We start from the raw sequence: 26,175 nt of genomic DNA on the forward strand, positions 1-26,175 counted from the left end.
TGTTAGAAACATTTTATTAAAGAATAAATTTTGGCCTTACAAGCCAAAATTTATTGACACATTGAAAGAACGAGATTTTGATGTCCGTTTGGCTTTTTCATTCTGGTTTCAAGAAGAGAGAGAAGAAAATGTAAAGTTTCCTTATAAAATTTTATGGACAGATGAGGCAACGTTCTCTTCGAATGGAACGGTAAGTTCTCATTATTGCCGATGGTGGGCCCAAGAAAATCCCAATTTCACAGTTGAATGTGGTGATCAGTATTCCTTTAAAACTAATGTATGGTGTGGGATACTTAACGACCAAATAATTGGGCCATTTTTCTTTAGGGAAAATTTATCATTCGTCGGTTATCTCAACCTTTTGAATAATGAGGTTAGTGAAGTTTTAGATAATATGACTTTAAATATTAAATACGACCTATGGTATCAGCTTGATGGCACACCAATACATCACACGGTTGCTGTAAAACAGTCTCTCCAACAAATGTTCAGAGGCAAAGTCATTGGACGTAACTGGGAACATTATTGGCCACCTGGATCACCCGACTTGACGCCTTTAGACTTTTTCTTGTGGAGTTACCTGAAACAAAAAGTGTACCGAAGTAGCCCATTTACTGACAGACAACGTCTGGAAAATACCATTCGTGAGAGCTGTGCGAATATAAATCCCCGATTTATTAAAAGAGCAGTTACAGATGTCAGTAGAAGGACGTGGAGGACGACATACTGAAATGTAGGCTATAAGTGTTTGACAACCTCATTTAGATCAATAAGTAATTTTTTGTACCCATTCGTATTTTCTATGATATTATTGTTGTTTAAAATTTATAATAATAATAATAGTTCTATCGAAATTATTTGCATTTTTTTTAGTTGCCTCTGCTTTTTCGAAATTAAAGGTTTCTTTAAGAAAATAGCCAACTGATTGAAACTTTGCACCAGTCATGTTAAAATTTTTATAGCAAATGATTTCTCTCTAAAAATGTCCATATAAGTAAAAATGTATCAGAAAAGTTAAATTCCATGATGATGTATACATGAATTGATGACAATTAACCGAACTTGTTTTTTAAAATAAAGGGGATATCTGTCAAAAATAAGCAAAATGTTAACTTTATCCTAGTTGCATGAAATTTGACACATAGATATAAAATTGCCGTAGACACAACTTTTTCAAGTAACTTTTTGTTAAATTCGATCTAGAAATGCACTTTTTCAATAAAAAAAATAAATAAAGTTGAATTTGACAAACACTGAACGTCAGTGGGTCGCAGTTGGCCGCATCATTTGAAGTTAAATTCAAAGCACAAACAAGTCCTGAAGTTGAATTCATTGAAACTTTTCGAAAAAAAAAGTTTCACATATGGTGCGCACTTTAATGGTGACACTATATATAGTGCTGAAAAGCATATCTTCATGTAGTACATGCCATCAGTTGTTGACTTTTCTTGTTGAAGATAGTGTCCTGAAGATGAAATGGAATGTGAAATACATTCTTCCTTAGTTCTAAAAGTTAGTATTTGGTTAGTCCTAATAAATTATTTTTCTTTTTCTTTTTTCCTCTTACTATTTCATTAATTTTTCAATATTTGTTTTTATTTTCATTTTTTCTCTTCTCGTTTAATTTTTTTTCAATTCTTTTTAATTTGTTTCATTCTTTTTTTCCCTTTTCTTTCCTTATTTGTGTTTTTCTTATCTTCACATCACACTTCACGAACGGATTTAATTCGTTTGGGACGTGACAGAACTCGACTCATAAGCTACCTGGAAGTCCTGTTCGTTTTATTCTACAATATATATAGAATACATACCCACTGAAAAATAAAATTATATTTCTGAATTATTTTTTTTTAGTAAGTTGTATATTTGAACAGAATTTTGAAAAGATTTTATTTCTATTGACTGGAAGTTCTTCCAATCTTATTGGGAATGTCATATTTTCACTTTTCAGTATTTCGTATTCCGAATTTACATTCTGGGTACATTGCGTGCTTAGTTCGCATTCTGCAGATTGATCTGATGAAGTTTCTATTAATTTCATATCTGTACCACGGATACCTTTACGGATTCTCCTGAATTATCCTATATATCCGACCAGAAGTTGATCCAGAGTATAATTCCTGCCAGTGATGTAGCATTTCTCCCCTGAACACTCGTTAGATCCGTGTATGGTGTTTTGATATTAGAATATTGTTCCCACCTGCTTTCTTAGCCATTTTATCCACAATTTCATGTCCCTCAATTCCTGCATGACCCGTAATCCATACAATTCCTAGAGTTCTGTTACTTTCTAGAATTTCTTCATTCAAATCAATTATATTCAAGAGAATGTGTGAAAGATTGCTGTCCATTTGTAGGTTTCTGAGTTTATCTACAGCACTTTCGCTATCTGTGAATATTATGAAAATTCGTTTTATCATTCCCTTTGATATAAATATTACTGGAGTTTTTTCCCAACACCAAACCGTTATTTTAACACCTCGACACGTGTTTCGATCACAAATTGGTCATCTTCTAGAGAAATATCAAACTTACTACTTAGTTTGATATTCCTCTAGAAGATGATCACTTTGTGATCGAAACACGTGTCGAGGTGTTAAAATAACGGTGTCGAGGTGTTAAATATTCAAGAGCTTTTTGAATAGCCACGATTTCCAGCCTCATTAGATCTGTTTAAAAAATCTGTTTAAAATCTGTTTTTCCGTTAATCAGCTGTCACCCCCATACGAACGACAACTCTCAGAAGTTGAGAAACTTGTGCGAGCTAAGGATTAACGAGGTCTTACTTTTTAACGTGTGATTCCTAACACAGATAGTCCAAAGGTTTCTGATTATTTGTTATTATTATGGCAAAATGCACAAGTACATTTATCATCTATTATTGAGCCATCTGTATAGCTGGCTCAATAATATGATTTTTTTCAATATAGTTTTGAATATAATCTGAATTTGTTAACAAATATTTGGCCAAATCCATGAAGTCGGGTCCATATAAGTTGATTACATCTCTCCTTATGAATACTCCATCTATGGGATAGACAGAAGACTCAATCCACGAATATCAAAGATGAACGATATTGCCAAGGTTGTCCGTTGCAAGTTCAAGCTTCGACATCGACCGCTATTGGAAAGTCGTCCTCTGTTTTCCACTGCAGCTTTCAATGCAAGGTAACTAGATGAAACCAGAGCCCAAAAACAAAGCATTCGGAAACCAACACTAGACAGCGCTATTTCGATCCGCTATAGGTTTCTCTGCCGTATATCCAATATTGAAGCAGGATCAGTTTCGTACACCTTTTGCTTCAAATAGCCCCATATAAAAGGTCCAAAGCCGTCAAATCTGGCAAGCGGGCTGGCAATTCTGTAGTATCCAAATAGTTTCTTACTTGTCTGGAGTAATGTGGTGGTGCTCCATCTTGTTGTAATACAATATCCATATCGAATTCATTTGGATTCGCTTCAACGATTTCAGTGATGAGAGGGTCAACAGTAGTTTCTCAATACAGTTTATGTAATGATTATTGGAAATTTTTAAAATACATTATTACTGGCAATTTTCCCAAAGTGTTATATTGTGATAAGTAAATACAAACGATTTCTGTTATGTTTCTGTCCTATTTTGTTACATATATTTAGTATCTACTTGAATTTGTATATTATTTTATAATTTATAATTTTATATGACTAAGTAGCAATAGCTATTGTGTATAATTTCGTTGTTTGTTTTTTTATTCAATTATTTTAACAAGCTTTGTCAATAAGATATGAATCTTCAGACAATAAAGACATTTTAACTTTGACTTTGACTATTCAAATACAGTTCCCCTGTTGAATTTTGATCAATAAATGGATGTCCTAATATATGGTTTCCCAATATTTCTACCCAAACGTTAATTTTTTCTGGATATTGAGTATTTGTTTCGTGGAAAACGTGAGGGTTGGTGTCTCTCCAATAACGGCAATTTTGTCTGCGAACATTGTCGTTAAAAAAAATGTACATTCGTCACTAAAACAAATATTGTGGAGATAGGTAGGATGCCTTGTAATGGTTTCCGTCATGATTTCGCAGAATTCTGTTCTTCGATCAGGGTCATCTTCAGTTAATTGGTGTAGCATTTTAATTCTGTATAGATGATACCTATTCCTCTTCAAAAGTCCCCACGCAGTAGAAGGAGACACCTCACAAACATTCGCGACGGAATAAGTAGACTGTTCAGGATTTACTGCCATCTCTCCAATTATTTCCACTTGCTATTCTTCCGGAATGGACGGATGACCTGAAGGCTTTTTGTTGTGCACACAACCGGTAGTTGTGAATTTGGATACAAGTTCCCTCAAATATTTTCTACAGATAGGTCGATTCGGAAAACGTTCATTGAAAATCCTTCCGGTCTCATGAAAGTTACGCGTCACACCATAAATAAAAATCGCTTTAATTTTTTTCTTCCAATGGACGAGAATTGATCATTTTAGAGATTGTTGACGTGGTACCTTCCTACTAGTCGTACTGACATTTTTTGTCGTTTTAAAAACAAAAAATAACTTAACCAACCTTATTGGGTGTTGGAATTGCCATATGGCAGATAAAAAGGAAGTTTCGGAAAATAATTTTTTTCTGTTTTTCAAACCCAAAATAATTCACTTGGGAACCACGCATATATTTCTTGTAACATACATTATTACACTCCAGCTGATTCTCTATTGATTTGCCTACGTTTATTCTTCAGATTGTGAAATACTCTAATCAACAAGTTCAAAAACATGAAAAATAGAGATAAAGGTCCTAAAAATATGAGCGATAGCTCATTCGATTCGGAATCACCTTCAGAAAAACATTTTTGAAGGATTTTGGTGCAGGTGAGAAATTGCATTTGTTATTAACAAAATAAGATTTAAAAAAATGGTATGGTATTTTAAAAAAAGCTCGTTAAAGAGGAGGAAATTTCCGATAAAAAAGTTTCATTTCCCGAAACTCTATCTCCATTATCACCTCTAGAAAAATGTTTTTGAAGGATTTTGGTGCAGGTAACAAAATAAGATTAAAAAAATGGTATTTAGTTTTTCGTTAATAACTCGAAAAATATTAAAATTTGAGCAATTTTGAAAAAAGCTCGTTAAAGAGGAGGAAATTTCCGATAAGAAAGTTTAATTTCCGAAACTCTATCTCCATTATTTATAATATTAATTTGACGTTGAAAATAGGGTTCCGCGCGGCTGTTACGGCATGCGCACGCTGCCGCTAAAGAGAGTTTATCAAAAGAAATAATTTTTTTACAACATAAAATGTCATTTAAAAAATTTGAAAAAAATCTAGTATCTTCTTAACACTTGAATGAATCGAGTCTCGTAGAAAAAAATTTTTATCACCATTTTTCAAAAAGTTATTTAATTGTTAACTAACAAATTTTGTCCCAATCTCCGTTGGCATAAATATTGGGATAAAAGGTATAAATAATTGGCCTATAAATGTTAAACTTCGTGGAGCCCTTTTGATATATACATATACTTCATTTATAAAAATTTATTGATTTGTTAATTATGATTTTTTATAACTATTGCAAAATGAAATATCTGAAAATTGTTGAAAAATTTTTTATTGATATTTAGCTATGTCTGTTTTCACATTAAACAATGGCAGTTATTAACATAGGATATGAATTTTTTACGTAATTTGTTCATTAAATTATTTTGAACAAATAGAGAAATTCAATATTTTTGAAAAAAAACTTTCTGCTATTTTGTTGTCTAGAGATAATCATGATTTAAAATGAATTTTTTTTCCTTATTTCAATTTTTAATTGTTCAAAATCGATTTTTTTATATTTCGATTGTTTAAATAATTAGTTAGGAAATAATTTTGCTTTTAAAAATCATAATTCACACTTTTGAATAGTATGGCAAAAAAAAAGTTTTATTCATCATTTAATTGTTTATTAGTTTAAGAATTTGTTATAAACAAATAATGACCAACGTTATATTTTTTTCTGAAGCAGAAAAAAATTATAAAAACAGCTATATATAAAAAAGTGCCATAAATTTTTTTTATCGTATCGTATGATATTATAAAGTATTATAATAAATAAAAAAGAATATTATGGCACTTTTTTATATTATAGCTGTTTTTATAATTTTTCACTTCAAAAAATTTTCTGGCAAACTATTTAAAAGTGTAAATTATGATTTTTGAAAGCAAAATTATTTCTTAGCTAATCGTTTAAACAATCGAAATATAAAAAAAATCGATAATTAAACAATTAAAAATTGAAATTAAAAAAAAATTGTTTTTCAAAAATCATAATTATCTCTAGACAACAAAATAGCAGAAAACATTTTTCAAAAATATTGAATTTCTCTATTTGTTTAAAACAATTCAATAAACAAATTACGTAAAAAATATATATCCTATGTTAATAACTGCCATTGTTTAATGTGAAAACAGACATTGCTGAATATCAATTGAAAAAAAAATGTATCAACAATTTTTAGATATTTCATTTTGCAATAGTTATAAAAAATCATAATTAACAAATTAATAAATTTTTATGAACTTTCATCGCAGGATCGTATGGAGTATATATATATATATATATATATATATATATATATATATATATATATATATATATATATATATATATATATATATATATATATATATATATATATATATATATATATATACTATCAAGTCAACTTGCCAAGTTTTTATGTCAGTGTTGGTGGTTTGACCAATCAACCGACAACTGCGGTAGCAGAAATTTGGGAAGCTAACCTGAAATGCCATCGGAAAACGAATCCACATGTTTCTAGAAATGATATGAAATCTAGAAAGGTTAATGCAGTCAAGCTGCTGGAAAATAATTCCATGAAAATCAAAAAATGAATAGATTAGTACTCTTTGATCATTCCCATATTGATTTCAATTTAAGAGCCACCGGTATACAGCTGTTTCAGCCTATTGGGCATCGTCAGTACCGGGCAGGCGGTCCTCGATTGAAGACAAAATGAGAAAAAACCAAGAAAGTACTTGATAAAAATAGCTGCGTAAACGCAAGCGAAACATAAGTGGAACCACCTATTGGTGTGACACCCAAGTCAACTTGCCAAGTTTTTATGTCAGTGTTGGTGGTTTGACCAATCAACCGACAACTGCGGTAGCAGAAATTTGGGAAGCTAACCTGAAATGCCATCGGAAAACGAATCCACATGTTTCTAGAAATGATATGAAATCTAGAAAGGTTAATGTAGTCAAGCTGCTGAAAAATAATTCCATGAAAATCAAAAAATGAATAGATTAGTACTCTTTGATCATTCCCATATTGATTTCAATTTAAGAGCCACCGGTATACAGCTGTTTCAGCCTATTGGGCATCGTCAGTACCGGGCAGGCGGTCCTCGATTGAAGACAAAATGAGAAAAAACCAAGAAAGTACTTGATAAAAATAGCTGCGTAAACGCAAGCGAAACATAAGTGGAACCACCTATTGGTGTGACACCCAAGCCCAAGTCAACTTGCCAAGTTTTTATGTCAGTGTTGGTGGTTTGACCAATCAACCGACAACTGCGGTAGCAGAAATTTGGGAAGCTATATATATATATATATATATATATATATATATATATATATATATATATATATATATATATATATATATATATATATATATATATATATATATATACTATATACCGGTGGCTCTTAAATTGAAATCAATATGGGAATGATCAAAGAGTACTAATCTATTCATTTTTTGATTTTCATGGAATTATTTTCCAGCAGCTTGACTGCATTAACCTTTCTAGATTTCATATCATTTCTAGAAACATGTGGATTCGTTTTCCGATGGCATTTCAGGTTAGCTTCCCAAATTTCTGCTACCGCAGTTGTCGGTTGATTGGTCAAACCACCAACACTGACATAAAAACTTGGCAAGTTGACTTGGGTGTCACACCAATAGGTGGTTCCACTTATGTTTCGCTTGCGTTTACGCAGCTATTTTTATCAAGTACTTTCTTGGTTTTTTCTCATTTTGTCTTCAATCGAGGACCGCCTGCCCGGTACTGACGATGCCCAATAGGCTGAAACAGCTGTATACCGGTGGCTCTTAAATTGAAATCAATATGGGAATGATCAAAGAGTACTAATCTATTCATTTTTTGATTTTCATGGAATTATTTTTCAGCAGCTTGACTACATTAACCTTTCTAGATTTCATATCATTTCTAGAAACATGTGGATTCGTTTTCCGATGGCATTTCAGGTTAGCTTCCCAAATTTCTGCTACCGCAGTTGTCGGTTGATTGGTCAAACCACCAACACTGACATAAAAACTTGGCAAGTTGACTTGGGCTTGGGTGTCACACCAATAGGTGGTTCCACTTATGTTTCGCTTGCGTTTACGCAGCTATTTTTATCAAGTACTTTCTTGGTTTTTTCTCATTTTGTCTTCAATCGAGGACCGCCTGCCCGGTACTGACGATGCCCAATAGGCTGAAACAGCTGTATACCGGTGGCTCTTAAATTGAAATCAATATGGGAATGATCAAAGAGTACTAATCTATTCATTTTTTGATTTTCATGGAATTATTTTCCAGCAGCTTGACTGCATTAACCTTTCTAGATTTCATATCATTTCTAGAAACATGTGGATTCGTTTTCCGATGGCATTTCAGGTTAGCTTCCCAAATTTCTGCTACCGCAGTTGTCGGTTGATTGGTCAAACCACCAACACTGACATAAAAACTTGGCAAGTTGACTTGGGTGTCACACCAATAGGTGGTTCCACTTATGTTTCGCTTGCGTTTACGCAGCTATTTTTATCAAGTACTTTCTTGGTTTTTTCTCATTTTGTCTTCAATCGAGGACCGCCTGCCCGGTACTGACGATGCCCAATAGGCTGAAACAGCTGTATACCGGTGGCTCTTAAATTGAAATCAATATGGGAATGATCAAAGAGTACTAATCTATTCATTTTTTGATTTTCATGGAATTATTTTCCAGCAGCTTGACTGCATTAACCTTTCTAGATTTCATATCATTTCTAGAAACATGTGGATTCGTTTTCCGATGGCATTTCAGGTTAGCTTCCCAAATTTCTGCTACCGCAGTTGTCGGTTGATTGGTCAAACCACCAACACTGACATAAAAACTTGGCAAGTTGACTTGATAGTATATATATATATATATATATATATATATATATATATATATATATATATATATATATATATATATATATATATATATATATATATACTATATACCGGTGGCTCTTAAATTGAAATCAATATGGGAATGATCAAAGAGTACTAATCTATTCATTTTTTGATTTTCATGGAATTATTTTCCAGCAGCTTGACTGCATTAACCTTTCTAGATTTCATATCATTTCTAGAAACATGTGGATTCGTTTTCCGATGGCATTTCAGGTTAGCTTCCCAAATTTCTGCTACCGCAGTTGTCGGTTGATTGGTCAAACCACCAACACTGACATAAAAACTTGGCAAGTTGACTTGGGTGTCACACCAATAGGTGGTTCCACTTATGTTTCGCTTGCGTTTACGCAGCTATTTTTATCAAGTACTTTCTTGGTTTTTTCTCATTTTGTCTTCAATCGAGGACCGCCTGCCCGGTACTGACGATGCCCAATAGGCTGAAACAGCTGTATACCGGTGGCTCTTAAATTGAAATCAATATGGGAATGATCAAAGAGTACTAATCTATTCATTTTTTGATTTTCATGGAATTATTTTCCAGCAGCTTGACTGCATTAACCTTTCTAGATTTTATATATATATATATATATATATATATATATATATATATATATATATATATATATATATATATATATATATATCAAAAGGGCTCCACGAAGTTTAAAATTCATAGGCCAATTATTTATACCTTTTATCCCATTTATTTATGCCAACGGAGATTGGGAAAAAATTTGTTAGTTAACAATTGAATAACTTTTTGAAAAATGGTGATAAAACTTTTTTTCTACGGGACTCGATTCATTTAAGTGTTAAGAAGATACTAGATTTTTTCAAATTTTCAAAATGACATTTTATGTTGTAAAAAAATTATTTCTTTTGATAAACTCTCTTTAGCGGCAGCGCGCGCATGCCGTACAGCCGCGCGGAACCCTATTTTCAACGTCGAATTAAAATTATAAATAATGGAGATAGAGTTTCGAAAGTTAAACTTTTTTATCGGAAATTTCCTCCTCTTTAACGAGCTTTTTTCAAAATTGCTTAAATTTCAATATTTTTTGAGTTATTAACGAAAAACTAAATACCATTTTTTTAATCTTATTTTGTTACCTGCACCAAAATCCTTCAAAAACATTTTTCTAGAGGTGATTGTGAATCGAATGAGCTATCGCTCATATTTTAAGGACCTTTATCTCTATTTTTCATGTTTTTGAACTTGTTGATTAGACTAAAAGGTGGCCCACTAAAAAACTAGCGTTGTCCTCTCCGATATTACTAATAGTATAAAACAAAGTCGATTCCCGCCGTCTGTCCCTATATATGCTTAGACCTTTAAAACTACGCAACGGATTTTGATGCGGGTTTTTTCAATAGATGGAGTGATTCAAGTGAAAGGTTTATATGTACCTATATAACATGCATAATATACTAGAGAAACACTTATGATTTTGGAGGTTTCTAATGTGATGTCATCATTGTTTGCGCTTACAGTCCAAACGCTAGCTGAACCCTACGAGATAGATCAAAATAATATAAAGGTCGACGAAAAGGTCTACAAAAAAATCCGCGATGGTACATGTCTATCTCTTAGGGATAACCGACGACAAAAATAAAGTTTTATCCTTTACTTACGAAGCGATTTTAAGCAATATAGAATTAATTCTATCCAATCAAGTACCTTAAATACATTGTGCATTCAATATAGATCAATATGCAGTGACATAGCGGTTGCGGCGGTAACGGCCCGGGGAGCCGGAGGGATCGCTAATAGATAATAGAAGATCATAAAACTGTTCCGTTCCTAAGTTAGGAATGACGAATTTTACAACCAAACTGAATCTTAAAAATTCGATGACTAGTTTGAACTATTAATCAATTTTTTTGTAGGGAGTGGTGTTTCCCAGTCTCCATTTTCTTGTTTCGAGATGGGCACCTCCGGACGAAAAAGGAAAATTTATCGGAGCTCTTCTAGGTGGGTCTTTAGGTACTATGATTACCTGGCCAATGCTCGGAGCCATTATAGAATCGTTTGGGTGGACATGGGCATTTCTTAGCTGTGGAATATTTGTGATATGTTGGACTGTGTTGTGGTTCTATCTAGTTGCTGATTCTCCGGAAGTTCATCCAAGGATTTCAGAAGAAGAGAAGGCATACATCACTGATAGTTTATCTGGAAATATTGCTAAAGAAAAAGTAAGAATATATTTTATTTGTTCATAATTTTATCGTAATAAATATGAAGTGAGAATATGCAAAATTCACTCACTTCGTTTTAGAATTGTCGCAATAGACAATGGTTTTACATGTCATTGGGCCTATATAAGTATGTGTCAGTTATGACATTTCTACTTAAAATTTTCTCTGCACGCTTGTCATTCTTCAATTCGAATTAGAAATTTTATGCCATCTTCAATAATGATTTTATTCATTCACAATATCACGAAAGTCAATAATAATCGTTTATTGCAAATATATGGAATCGATCTTACGAATAACTGTTTTTACTCATTGTGAAACACCAAGCTTATTCAATAATAAATGAGTTTTATTTACAAAAATGAGATGTTGAAAAAAATTAAAAAATTGAAGAAACTAAAAGTTAAACTTTCCCTCGGTTATCTTGAAGGCGCGATTTTGTTCCATCCTTTACATAAAAGAGGACGTATGCTTCTCCACTCACAAACGACTTTGGTGAAATTGGTGATACGGGTGAATCGTTGTATTTGTGCCACGCGCTAGTATACGGGTGTCTGCAGTATGCTGTATAATGTCCTCTGTTAGTAGTCCCACTGTGATTTAAAAGTGCATATAGATTATAACAAGTAGCCACATTTTCTCCTGCAAAATTGTCCATATCCAATCCCTCTAGAGGAAATTCGATGACATCATTCAATTTGCCTCTATTTTCAGTTGTAGAGAATCTTTTTAAATGTATTACTAAAATATAGGGAAACTTGTGGATTGATAGGGACTTTATGCATTTTCTCCTTTCCTTGCATTTCGAACACGTCGGTTTTTCAATTCCATCCAAAGTTTCTTCTCTTGTAAAATAATCTAAGCATTGCCACAAACTCAATTGGTCGGTTCTTTGTGGTATGGAGAGAGACAAATCCCAGAAAGGATCAAATGTTACTGAAGAGTATCCACAGTGTGTGCATTTCATTGTGGATTTCAATTGGCCAACGAAATTATCTACAATCTTAGAGTTATGCATCCTCAAATATGTGAGCCATGACTCTTGTGCATTTCCGCTGTCGCTCAATTTTTCGTCAATCTCCGTTAAGATTGGTTTAGGTTTCTCATTAATTATATTAACCTCTTCATGTAATCCTTCTAAAAGATAACGGAGAAACTCCTGGGCGTCTTGATGGGAATTACCCATGAATCGAGGAGCAAAACTTTGAATCTGATTTTTTAAGGAGGCTGTATTTACTACTTTATCAAAAGAATCTTCTGACCACAACTCCTTGATGACTTCTGCAAACGATTTTATTAAAGCACCCTTCATACTAGAAATACTAGTATTGATATCTTTCATGAATTCATCCTTTTTCAAATATTCCAATAACCATCTCGTATTTGATAAACATTGAATTACGCTGTTCATGAAACAGGTGTTACCAATATTTTTAAAACCATTTAACCCAAAGGTTTTGACTGAAGAATTTATCACTGAACAATCCGAAATATCTTTGAAACCCATTTGAGAATTTTGCTGAGATAAAGTATTTTTTTCATTTGCTTTTATTTTAATTTCATTAAGTGGTTTCTTATTACCTCTCTTTTCTATATAAAATTGGTTTTCAGGAATCAAGTAAATTTCATCAAGTTTTTTGGAATCAGGGAGAGTACACTGGTAAAAATTTTTCCACCGGTACCGGTGGCAATTCAATTACCGCCCATATTAGCGAGAAATTACTTTCGTGTGTGATCTCACATTCCATGCGGAATATGATTTTGTAATTCTACCCCGAAGACAAGTGTGGAATTTTTCAGTGTAATTTTTCATTTTGAGTGTACTTTTGTGTTGAAATAAAACTTTATAGGGTAAATTTGCGATATAAATTTATATCGAGATATTACACTCTTCACAGAATTTTACAGTAGAATTTTACACTTTCATATAATTTCACAGTGGAATTCTATAGTCTGATAAAATTTTACATTGTAATTTTTCATTCACGGGTTATATTACCTTGGGATATTCCGTTGTAAGAAGGTCCGTATTCAGAGTAGTTTTGAATACACTATATATACCTATATATACCTCAATCGGATGTTGATCCTTGACTCTTAAGTGACCATTTTTCCTCATAATTTAGATAATTGAATGCACAAGACATATTACACATTGATATATTAAAAAAAATAGGTATATACAAAATAAGTTCATATACATTCTTGAAATGAAATTCTACAAAACATTTTTTTTTCATTATCAAAAAAGTCAAATAACAGTACAAAATAAAAAAACCATTCTTCAAATTAACACATTTTCTTTCTTGCTCATGGTGGTATTATCCTAAAAGAGAAATGAAATATCATCAAATGAATAGGTTTAGAAATCTAAAAACACAGTAAGTTGACGAACACACATTCCTAGAGAAAAACTACTACTATTAATATTTCTCAAAAATTTTTGATACATATTCAACCGTTTAAATAAAAAATTTGATTTTTCCGAATGTTTTCCAACATTTTCTGAAATATAGCAAATATAGCTATAATGATATGGTATGAAGTGGTGATGAAGTGTTTTGTTCACCTCTTCAACAGAAACAAAAAGGTCCTAAAGTGTTTCTCGATTCCTTCAATTTTGAGTTCCAACTTGCCTCCCATCGCAAAAATGTTTTCAAGTTCAATAATAAGAATCACAAATCCTCAAATTTATCCAAAATTATGAGAGATACGAATAGAACGTTCAGATATTTTTTAGGTGAATGAAATTACGATTTAACATTGTCCGATATTTGCAACCACCAATACGAAACTTTATTCCTCATCGAAATTCATTTTTAAAATGGATAGTGCATACGGCGTCACTGATGATTCACGCCACTGCTATCGAGTATATATCTTTTTCTCTTTTTCTCAATACCATTCAGTAATTATCACAAACATTTTCAAATATATGTTCTGTAATTATTTGAAAATCAGTTAAAATATGTTGTATTATTCCATACAGTATGAAATAATTCGCGATGTGAGGTTAGGATTTACTTGTAATATAAAAACACTCTATAATGCATAACGAGAAAACTTAATGAATTCATCTGTTTATTGGACTAGTTATTGAAATTTCACAAGAAATGTACTCACCTTCTTTACTTATTTTCACCAACAACAAAAATATTCTAATGCACACGTCAGACAAACCGATGCGCTTCTGTAGACAAGAATGAACAATACAATAATCACTCACAAATACAAGCGTAATTTTACATTCGATAAAGAGATGGCGAAAATTTACATTTCACTAAGGGGGAATACCCATCGTCCAGTTAGTTCTTCTCTTCACATGAAATAATACGTTATGATTTCACACATATATTAGACGAATATTTAATTCTCAATGAAAAGTACATTGCCTACTGAAATTACGGTCGGGGATGTGAATTATTCAATAGAGAAAGTATATTTTCAATAAAACTGAAGTAATTTTCTTCGTTCGAAATGAAAATTCCGAGGTAAATTTCAATCATTTTTCCCGGTGTACCGAAAAACGAAGCTGCATTTCCTCTTTGGATGGCAATACTAATTTTCTGAATGAGAAAAGATGTGGCTCTTGATTCGTGGGTTTCATCGGTTACCTTTTTTCCAATTTCATTGATGAAAGATAAGGCTTCAGGGCCAAAAACACCAAACGTTTCAATAGCTATTGGGCGAAAGATATAATTATTTCCCAAATTCTGATATTTCCAAGCTTATTTGAATGTTCTTGATAACATTTCTTGGTAACTGTTAAAGGTTCAGACTCCCATTGTCTGAAAAGTTTTAACAGATTTGAAATCTAAGAATACAATAAATGAATAAAACATAGAGAATACTAAGACCGAAACAATCCGATAAGTTATTTGAAAAGATTAAAAATAACGACGAAGAGAGAAATGAAACTTTCTAAGTTTTACCACTTTTATTTGTAACTAACGTTACTGCAGTTTCGTCCTATACGGACATTTTCAAACTTATACAATAAACTTATTGTATAACAATAAATGAAACTTTCTATGTTTTTTACCACTTACCATTTTCATTTGTAACTAACGTTACTGCAGCTTCGAAACAATCCGATAAGTTATTTGAAAAGATTAAAAATAACGACGAAGAGAGAAATGAAACTTTCTATGTTTTTATCACTTTTATTTGTAACTAACGTTACTGCAGCTTCGTCCTACACGGACATTTTCAAACTTATATAATAAACTTACTGTATAAGTTTGAAAATGTCCATATAGGACGAAACTGCAGTAACATTAGTTACAAATAAAAGTGGTTAAAAACATAGAAAGTTTCATTTCTCTTTTCTTCATTATGATTTCGTACCACGTAGTAACGGCTACATCCATCAATTTACTAAAAATAACATCTCAGGTCACAATAAATCGTGAAGAAAACAAATTGTTTGCACCTGAAATGAAAATAAATTAATAAATGGGGTGAAATCCCGCTATAGTGTGCATCAATTTGATCCTCTGGGACTTGAGCAAGCTTCAATTACTATCTGTTGGTCAAAAAGTAATAATTCATGGTACCAGTTGAAAAAGCTAAAAGCTCTTCGATATGATATGGCACTTGAATCACTTTTCCCTTCAAGATTCCAAAAGTAAATGAAAAAAAGTGAAACGAAATAATTCTTCAAATCAATAAACTGTCGAGAATTATTCATCCAACTCAATTCACGCATATTAGCTGCTGGGAAAAATGCAGTAGGGGAAATCTAGGAGAATTGTGACAATGTTTACTTTGATATCTATCTGATATCTGTTTTCTATATTGGTATATATTTTCAGAGACAACCACCATACAAAAAAATGGCTTGTTCTGTCCCATTTTGGACTCTCATCATCCTGCACTTTGGCAATTTATGGGGACTGTTTTTCCTCATGACAGCTGGTCCCAATTTCCTGTCATCTGTTCTGGGTTTCACACTAGGACATACTGGATTTTTGGCCGCCTTGCCGTATTTTGCGAGACTCATTTTTGGTTTCCTATTTGGACAATTAGGTGATCTCATCATAAGGAAATCTTGGATGAATAAAACTATGATAAGAAAAAGTTTTGTGTTGTTTTGTGAGTATATACGTACACTATAGATATAACAATTCTGATATATAAATGCGAACATACCTACTTATGCTTTTCTAGTTCGGATACTCATATCTCTTCTAAAGACATTTTGAACCAGTTATACTACTTGCCCTCCTACACCGATTTTATTTTTGAACATATTGATTTTGTTAATTTTTAACAATCACGTCTTGTGGCAGTATTGATTCTCCTCCATGTTTAAGATTTTCAGATAGCTAAATTGAAAAAAGTTTCCGAAACTTTCAAAAGATTTCAAACAATTGACCTTGGGTAGAAAATTCTGAGGTTGGTCTAACAAAGCAACCTAGCTCATCATTGATCTTTGCAAATTCAAGTCAGTTGGAAATCAGTTCAACCATAAATGAAAAATGGTATAGTTTTCAAAGGAAAAATTATCCAACAAAATACATTTCATATCAAAGATTCGAACAGGAGATGATTGAATCATCTCTTAATGATACCAACAACTTAATGATACCAACTCAGTTCTGAAGTGTAACACAAATCTTTTTGTTGCTTTTTTCCAGAGTTTTCGATGTTTCCTTTTAGAATGAATTGTATTATTATCATATGTTTCAGCTCATATTTTACCTGGGGTACTATTGTTTGTACAAACACTAACAGGCTGTGACGTAACATGGGCAATAGTATTAATAACATTGTCGCTTGGATCGAATGGAGCTTCAACTCTGACAAATTTACAAAATTCTCAGGATCTGGCTCCAAATTTCGCTGGTATCATATATGGTATTGCAAATTGCATTGGAAGCACAACAGGATTCATATCCCCTGCAATTGTTGGATATTTGACAGAAAAACATGTGAGTTGTTTGAATTTTCAGTGTGAAAAATATTACGATAAAAATTTCAATGCCGTTTCTGTCATTTCATTTTCGCAGGGATTTGAGGGCTATCCACAAGACAAAAAATTCGATTATTATATCGAAAATTTTTGATAGAGAGGTTGTGAAAATTGAATTTTCATAAAAAATAAAGCTATGATAACCATTTGTTTGAAGGTGATTGAGAATGTTTCATGATGAATTTCATTAGTTCGGACTTCCGTGGTCTTATATTATATGAAATGATTTGAAATCCCTAAAAAAACAATACAAATGAAAAATTAAAAACAGTAGTTGAAAATAACAATTATATTAAGCAAAAAAACCCTGAAATTAAATTAGAGAGAAATAAAATACAAGTAAAAAAAAAGAACAATTAAACAGAAAATGAAAAATTAAGAGATTACAAGCCAAGTTACTTAACGACGTTTCGATTGTTTGTATCCTCAATAATCTTCATGTGATGACCCGAAGACGATTGTGGATACCATACTTGTGAATACTTGTCTGTTCATTTATTTCATTAAGACATGCAGTTTCTAGCATTCGTACTGTGGCATCGTTATCTGAACTTATAAAAATTGTAACTTTGAATTCAATAAATCTTTTTAAAAAGAGATGTCGTTTATATTACTAGTCTGCCAGCCAAAACATAGATATCGTGTGATATAAGAAAATGGCATCGCAGTGTTATTACACTGCGACATAGCTAGGCACAATGCTGAGAACAATGCTGAGAAATATCTCAGCATTGTGCCTAGCTATGTCTGCATTACTGGCCAGGTATAATTAAATTTCTTGGAAGTTCCAGGTAATGACCACAGTACAATTTTCTCAAAAATAGGAACTACCCTTACTTCAGTACATGCAATTTTGACAACTCACCAAACCAACCTTTGAGGGAGAAGTCGCAACAGGAACGCTAATGTTGCTGATGATGTAAATGATGAAACTATGCAGTTTGGGATGATCTTCATCGAGTTCTTGATGATGCGATATTAGACGAAATCCAAAACTAATATTCCAACTATTTATTTTCCAGGGTCATATGCTGTGCTCACTTTACACCAGTGACCTTCCGAGGTCTGAGCGTGTGAATATATCTCTGTACGCTGATGACACGGCTCTCCTCTCATCTTCCATGGGTCGGGAGCTCGGCGTCGTCTATATGCAACGTGCATTGGACGACCTCGAGCGCTGGTACCTTGAATGGAAGATCCGAGTGAACCCGGAAAACCATGAGAAGGTTATTATCTTCTCCGCCCAGAAAAGTGAGAATCTCTGGAAGGGAGATCGACTGGCAAGCGCGGGTTAAGTACCTCGGCCTTCTAATAGACCGTAGGCTCACCTGGAACCCGCACATCATGTACGTTAAATCAAAGATCGAGGGCCGGATAGCTAGTCTGTACAGCAGTCCATTCAGTCGAGGAATCGGCGAGTTTTTGATAGTGCGGAAACTCACGATAATCCGTTAGTTAGGGAAGCTGTAGATTATGCTGTAGACGACCCATCCCGATGTAGAAGGCTCCGACACTCTGTCGAATGAGGCTCTCATGTCCCCCGTTAACGGATGAAGAAATGTTTCGTCCATTCCACCCCAGCCAGGCAGGGGTACCCCTTGACGGGCGGTACTGATGTCTTGAAGACTTTCATACCGCCAACATCTCCTTAGTCATGAACCCATTTGTCTTTCTGACGAAAATCAACTAAAAGGGTAAGGGAGCTAGGCTCCAACCTGTCTGAACTGAAGACGCTTGGTTAGTTAATGCCATATTGAACATTTAGCCAGAAGAGCTTTTTTTGTTAATCCAATATCAGTTTTGATATTTTGTTAGGGACTTTTCAATTGAGGTATTAATTTAAAAAATACCTATCACGTAACATGTCGATACAGCTATAGATATTGCAATATGATGATTATTGTACCTATTTCTGAACGGACCCACAGGAAAAACCATCCTTTAATGACTCGAAATTGCTATTACTACTACTGATTATGATAATTAATTTCAGAACGGTCTCAACGAGTGGCACACTATATTTTACATAGGATCCTCGGTTTACATTGGGTGTGGAATAATATTCTGTATTTTTGGAAGTGGTGATGTTCAGCCATGGAACGACATCGTCTCTACAGAGAAGAAAGAAGTAGATGGAATCGAAAATATAGCGTTTGACAGTTTTGAAACGAAGAAAGATATGGAAGTATCAAACAAAGTTTAATCTCATTATATCTATTCAATTAAAAAATGAAAGCACTGAATAATTATATATATCTTCTCCTATGTTTTTTTTCAAGATTTGAAGTATGTAAAATATCACCAGTTTCATCACTATACCTATATATATATATATATATATATATATATATATATATATATATATATATATATATATATATATATATATATATATATACAGGGTGTCCCTGGACTTCCTCTTTTCCTCTCGGGAATGTATAGATGGGGTCAAAATATCACCAGTACTTCATATAACTTTTTTTCCTAAAATCCTTCGTTACCAAGTAACGGGCCCTCGAAGTTACAAAATGAAAAATGTTTTTCTTTGATAACTTTTCAAGTGAATATTCAAAATCATCCAAATTTTGGTAATTGACTAAACAAATGAATTCCTTCGATGAGATTTTATGCAGGAGTCAGTTGTTTTGCTACAAAGTCAGGAACGGACTACCCCCGATGGTCCACACCCCAAAACTTTGATATGACAGATATTTTTCAATATTTTTCAACAAATTAAGGTTACTTGGACAATTTTATGAATAAAAGTACTCGTGTGGAAAGTCGATCGGAGCAACGAGTCTTGATAAAAATGTAGTTTCACTCGACGACATCAAACCCGCTCGTCCACCATTATTTGAAATGAATAATTATCAAAGCAGAAATAATAATGATAACGTTGATTCAACAACATTTATCCTGAGATGTCTACCATTATTCGAAAATATTAGTTTTTAAGGAAAATGGAAATGATATGAATGATGTGATATGAATAGTGGACTTGGATGTATGGAACTGTTCTGATAGATTTCTGATGCTCATTGAAGGATCATCAGCGACGGCTTCCAAAATATTTTCCTCCAATACAACGGTACGTACAGTCCTAGGAGCGCCCTCACCACCTCGTTTTGGCAAAACTGTACCTACAATAATATCGAAATAAAACAACGTGCTCAAATTAATTATCAATTATTACATACCTGTCTCCCTCAAGCTGCGATCGACACGCACGAATGTTTCTCTTGACGGTACCGTTCGATTGGGAAAATGCTCGGAATACAGACGACGAGCTTCTGCAGCATTTCAAAATGCTCGTCCATAACATATATGCATATCTGCATATTCATTGAATGTAAACTGTTCGGCCATATCAAAAAAATTCAAAATATCCTATAGAATATTGACAATACAATGATAGTCATATGACAACGAACCACTCAACAAAACAAAATCGCATTCCAGTTTCTCATTTTTTATCAAAACTTTCTAAACGGTTTTTTTGTCAACATCTGTGAAAGAAATGGAACATAATTATTCCCTGGATATTTTTCACCTGATCATGTGCAGCCGTTTTTGTAGTTCATTCGTTTGCTTTTTAACGTATTCCAAAAACACTTTATTGTGAGATTTTCACTAAATTTAGTGAAAATCTCACAATAAAGTGTTTTTGGAATACGTTAGTTATGGATTTTCATCATGGTATCGGCCGATTCCATCATATACGTTTGCTTTTTATTAGTATAGTAAATATTTTTTCCGATGTGCGTTTTTTCAGCTAAATTTAGATTCGTGTTAAAGAATTTCTCCCATAAAATTATAATTATCAGTGAAACTCCTCAACAGTTTAGCTGTGAAGAAGAATTTGAAACATTCGAATGTTGAGTTTCATTAGATTCAGATAACTGATCAACACGAAACGTGATTATTTCACACGTATTATGTACATACAAAATATGAAATGAATTCGATATTTCATAGTAGAGTAGCTTGTTAGTTTAAAAACACCACGAATCTACAGAACTTGATATTTCTTTTGAAAAAATATCTGCTATCACAATTGTGACTTAAACTTCCATATAGGTACTGTACTTTTTGTTTACGACTTCATTTTAGCATACTTTGTATTATTCCTGTTATAAATGTTGTTGAATTAACTTTATCATTATTATTTCTGCTTTGATAATTATTCATTTCAAATAATGGTGGACGAGCGGGTTTGATGTCGTCGAGTAGAACTACATTTTTATCAAGACTCGTTGCTCCGATCGACTTTCCACACGAGTACTTTTATTCATAAAATTGTCCAAGTAACCTTATTTTGTTGAAAAATATTGAAAAATATCTGTCATTTCAAAGTTTTGGGGTGTGGACCATCGGGGGTAGTCCGTTCCTGACTTTGTAGCAAAACAACTGACTCCTGCATGAAAGCTCATCGACGGAATTCATTTGTTTAGTCAATTACCAAAATTTGGATGATTTTGAATATTCACTTGAAAAGTTATCAAAGAAAAACATTTTTCATTTTGTAACTTCGAGGGCCCGTAACTTGGTTACGAAGACTTTTAGGAAAAAAAGATAATTTTGGTGTCAAAGAGTCCTCCAATTGCGTAGAGATCCAGCACTAGGCGTCATCCGTTAGGGCGTCGCGACACCGACGCCAACTTTTTTAAATGATAACCCAGTATTCTGAATTGGTTTTTGAATTCTGCATTGAATTCTGAATTCAGCCATATAGCACACTTGTAGTTTTTTTTGAATACTGACGAAAAAAGGCAATTTTATTGCGTATTATAAAGAGGGCCATGAATAAGTCAAAATAAATGCAATAATGTATTTATCGATCAGTCAGAAGACCTGTCAGATTTGACGAAAGTGTATTCAGTTTTGTGTTGGTTTTTCATTAAATTGAAAATTGGTTCAATTTTTAAATGCAGAAAAGTTGGATATGATATGTATTTAAGGCGAAGCAAAAAGGAATTCAAAAGAAGCAGTGAGACAAATCTTTGGATGTAGTCTTTGAATCAAATGTATTTTGTATGGATGGAATTTGTTTTTGACAAAGTACGTTGTATTGACGATTTCGAAATGTTACAATGCATCGCTGCTTGTCTGGTAGAACTATATGGTTCCAACACCATTTGACCTAGTACTGCAACATTGTGATTCTCATCAGTAGCTGTTTTTGGTTTTTTTGCTTCCGTTCATTAAAACATCCACACTACAAAGTGAGCCGGGAATGGCTAGACAAAGTCGTAGTCTGTCGATTCAAGTTGTTCGAGGGAATTGGAGTTTGGAAGTTAAATTGGACTTGTCGATTTTGGACTGCTGTGTTTGTTATAAGTTACGCTCGTGCTTGTTTGGCCCTAGCCTGCATCTCGATAACAAAAAGTCCAAAAAATGATTGTGTCGCTAAGGATTCACAGAAAGCTGTATATTTAAGTTCTACTTTCTACTTGTCTAACCAAGACCTACAGTGTAACTGAGCTAATTAAAAATGATCACTGAGCCTATCTGTTGAACCGCACCCTAGGACCGTCCACAGTATGGTAAAATGGATTTGTTGAACAGTAGAAGGTCCCAACGGTCTGGTCGGATCGCTAGTTCACTGGTAAAAATCTCATGATGGTTTCACCCCCTCGAATTTAAACCCATATTCTTAGACTACCGCTGTGTTGTCACCGTTGGGTTTTTAACACGGAGTACAGGGCAGGAGCATTTTAGTAGGAACCCGCTTCACCTTCTCAGGGTTTCGTGGCTAATTTGTGATTGGTGGAGTTCCAAAAGAAATCCGGTACCACACAAAATGGAATTACGCAGCCGATTATACCATTTACGTGCACAGGGTCCACTCGCTAGAGCCTCAACTGCGTTCTATTCCCGGTCTATCACGTCTCCAAAATCCGCCTTCGACCCGCCTACACGATAAACATTTCTCAGCGTCCTATTCCTGATGCAACCAGTTCCTGATGATGAAACTTCGACCCATAATAATTGACGATGACGCCAAGTATCTGTTACAAAAAGACAGATGGCAAATCGAAAATACACAAATGCGGTTCTAAAGAGAACCAGTAACACAATAAGGAATTCGAAGTCTCCAATAAGGCTCTAAAAACAACCTATTTTTCAATCAAATTCACTAATAGACACTTCCACTTGTAGAAAACTCCAACAAGATTACAACTAGCATAGATTTAACTTCAAGGCAAGAATAAATACCGATAGTAAAAATCCGTTCATTTTATAAAAAAATCACCTTCCTACTGTGGTGAATTTCCCCAATTTGCCCCTAGGCCAATCAGCAGCCACCTGAAAATTGTCCCGGGACTTATGGTTGACACTTGATTCCTGCATTTTCGAGAAAAACTACAATTTCATTCTATGATTTTCTTTCACAATATGAAAGATCCCATCATCCTGAACAATAAAGTATAATCTCGTGACGAGATTATCCCAAGGAATTAGCTTGAATAATGTAAAATTCAGGATCTCCCTACACTTTCCGATACTGAAAGCTCAATAAAATCGTCAACCGTGGGTCATAGCTTTATCATCAAGAACTGTTTTCGTCAGGAGTTGGGCGCAGAGAAATGCGTCCTTCGAAGGCGCAGTCCGGAGATGTGATAGACTGCGTGGGACGCAGTTGAGGCTCCAGCGAGAGGACTGTGTGTGAGTAAATAGTATAACCGTCAGCGTATTTCTGTTTCATGTGTTACGGGTTTCTTTTGGCACTCCGCCAATTGAAAATTAGTTACCAAACCCTGCAAAGAGTGTACACCGTGTAAACTGTACTATAAACCTAACGGTAACAACACAGCGGTGGTATACGAGTGAACTTAAATCATCATTAACTTTTTCCAAGTGGACCAGCGACCCTATCTGATCGTTGGTACTTTCTACTTTTCAACGAATACATCTATTTTAAGGACTTTCTGTTAACGAGATGCAGACTAGGGCCAAGCAACGTCTCATCAGAATTGGTCGCACATCGACAACTAACTCGCACTGCTGGCTTTGTTAGAAGGCTTTCAGGTAGAGATATCGAAACGTCACAAAAGACAAGCATGATATGGCTTAATGCGCCTCAATGGTAGCAATAACCATTATCATGTAGAGAGAGACAAGTATGATTGTCTCCAGATTGCGTTGAAATACCCGTCACGGGTAGCCCGGAAATTAGTAATTTTGTTCTACACCATTTCAGGAAATGAAATGCACAAAACATAAGGTGAATCGACACCCTACAATCGTCGCAAGTTCGCCAGAAAACGACTAAGATTGAGAATATCGTGGTTGATCAACCCCAAATGAGTCTCCAGACCATGTTAAATCCACGAGCAGGACTGTCAGGCCCCAAAGTGACCGATGCCCACCAGAATGTGCAAGAAGAGTGCACTACAACGCACAATCAGTTGTCCACCTCCAGTTCCGGAGTTTTTCCCGGAACTAACGAGACCGAGAATCATCCCCAGAGGGGTAGTTCCTACCTATTTGGTGGAAACACCTCAGGTGTGCTATTACTCTGTTAATAGCTACCCAGAAGTGTTTGAACAAATACAAGTAGCTATGCCACTATCCATCCCGAAAAAGAGTTGTACCAAGATAAACGCCAGTTTACTGAACCAACACGACCTTTAGTGGACGTGACATTAGCCGAGCCGTCTGAAGCTCCAGTTGCGCCCAGACCGGAAACAAGTTTTGAAATCCCTGAAACTCTGGTCTGAGGAGTCAACCGGCTAGAGCTATCATACAGGTTTAAGGTGGGCAGGAGTGAAGTTCGTGCTCCTTACAACGCACCTCAACCCAACGGATGAAACAGACTGAAGGATTAGACCGTCTCCGGTTATCTGTTCAGTTGCAGAGTGTTTTTGTTGAGTAATCAGATGTCCTGCCATGAAACAACCCCCAGGTCCCTCTCAACTTCAAGGTAAGATAGACAAAAGGGTGTTGAAAACTGCATCTTTCAACTCGTTTCGATTTTCACTATTAGCAGTATGATAGTTTGATCTAGGTGTCTCTATTATATACATATTTGAAAATGTCTACACAAAAATATCTTTTTCTATTTTCCTTGATAAATTCCGGGTGGAAGTCCAGAAGTGGAGAAGGATAGCTATTTGCTGTTTTCGTCGTTCGATGTATTCCTTACTAACAACCCGCCCAGTTGATGGCCCTGAACGTAGTTGAAACGGAGATTAATTAACACCGCTAGGTTTGGGCCGGATCTTGAAACAAACCCCGGGAGTGTGCAAAATATCAGGAGGAGAGACTATATAAGAGAGCTTCTCCGAGTGCACTTCCCCCGGATCAAAAATTACAAATCTAACATTGAAGTCCTAGACGATTTCAAAACTGAAGGCTCCTAAAAGGATTGGCTGGTGGTGAAGAAAATGGTAGATTCGGAGAAAATAAAATGGATCGAAAACTCATCATTCGCCGGAACCAGATGGCATTCTTCCGGCAATGCTCCAAAAATTACCAAAACTTGAACTTGAAAAATCGACAGGGTCGAATTTGGCTTAGGAGGTTTTTGTCCCCACTCGTATGAAACTTTGGAATGTACTGGTTCGTCCTCTGGGCCATAATGGAAACAAAGTACTGGGCTATGGCGACAACTCAGTCATCCTAGTCCTTGGCAAATATAATGGTATAGTGAAGGGATGCATGCAGCAGACACTGATTAGTATAACTGAATGGATCGATAGAAAAAGCCGAACATAAGCTCAATGAAATTGACATCAGTAGTATTCATCCAAAGGACTAAAACAGAGGGTACAGAGATGAATACATAA

At 34.3% G+C, this 26,175-nt stretch overlaps 1 protein-coding gene across 1 annotated transcript in view; it reads left to right on the top strand.

The window, feature by feature from the left end:
• The window catches only part of LOC111505025 (sialin), a 93,844-nt gene extending 74,198 nt beyond the window's left edge, over positions 1-19,646 (top strand). The window contains exons 6-9 of the mRNA XM_023159776.2: positions 11,104-11,409; positions 16,227-16,506; positions 17,104-17,345; positions 19,380-19,646. Coding sequence (XP_023015544.2) covers positions 11,104-11,409; positions 16,227-16,506; positions 17,104-17,345; positions 19,380-19,589 — 1,038 coding nt within the window. The 3' untranslated portion in view covers positions 19,590-19,646. The remainder of the gene's footprint in view (positions 1-11,103; positions 11,410-16,226; positions 16,507-17,103; positions 17,346-19,379) is intronic.
• Positions 19,647-26,175: the final 6,529 nt, after the last annotated feature.

The sequence above is a fragment of the Leptinotarsa decemlineata genome, unplaced genomic scaffold (assembly GCF_025532065.1).
Source record: "Leptinotarsa decemlineata unplaced genomic scaffold, Ldec_3_MD MMD2_tig00000090_RagTag_RagTag, whole genome shotgun sequence".
Taxonomy (NCBI): domain Eukaryota; kingdom Metazoa; phylum Arthropoda; class Insecta; order Coleoptera; family Chrysomelidae; genus Leptinotarsa; species Leptinotarsa decemlineata.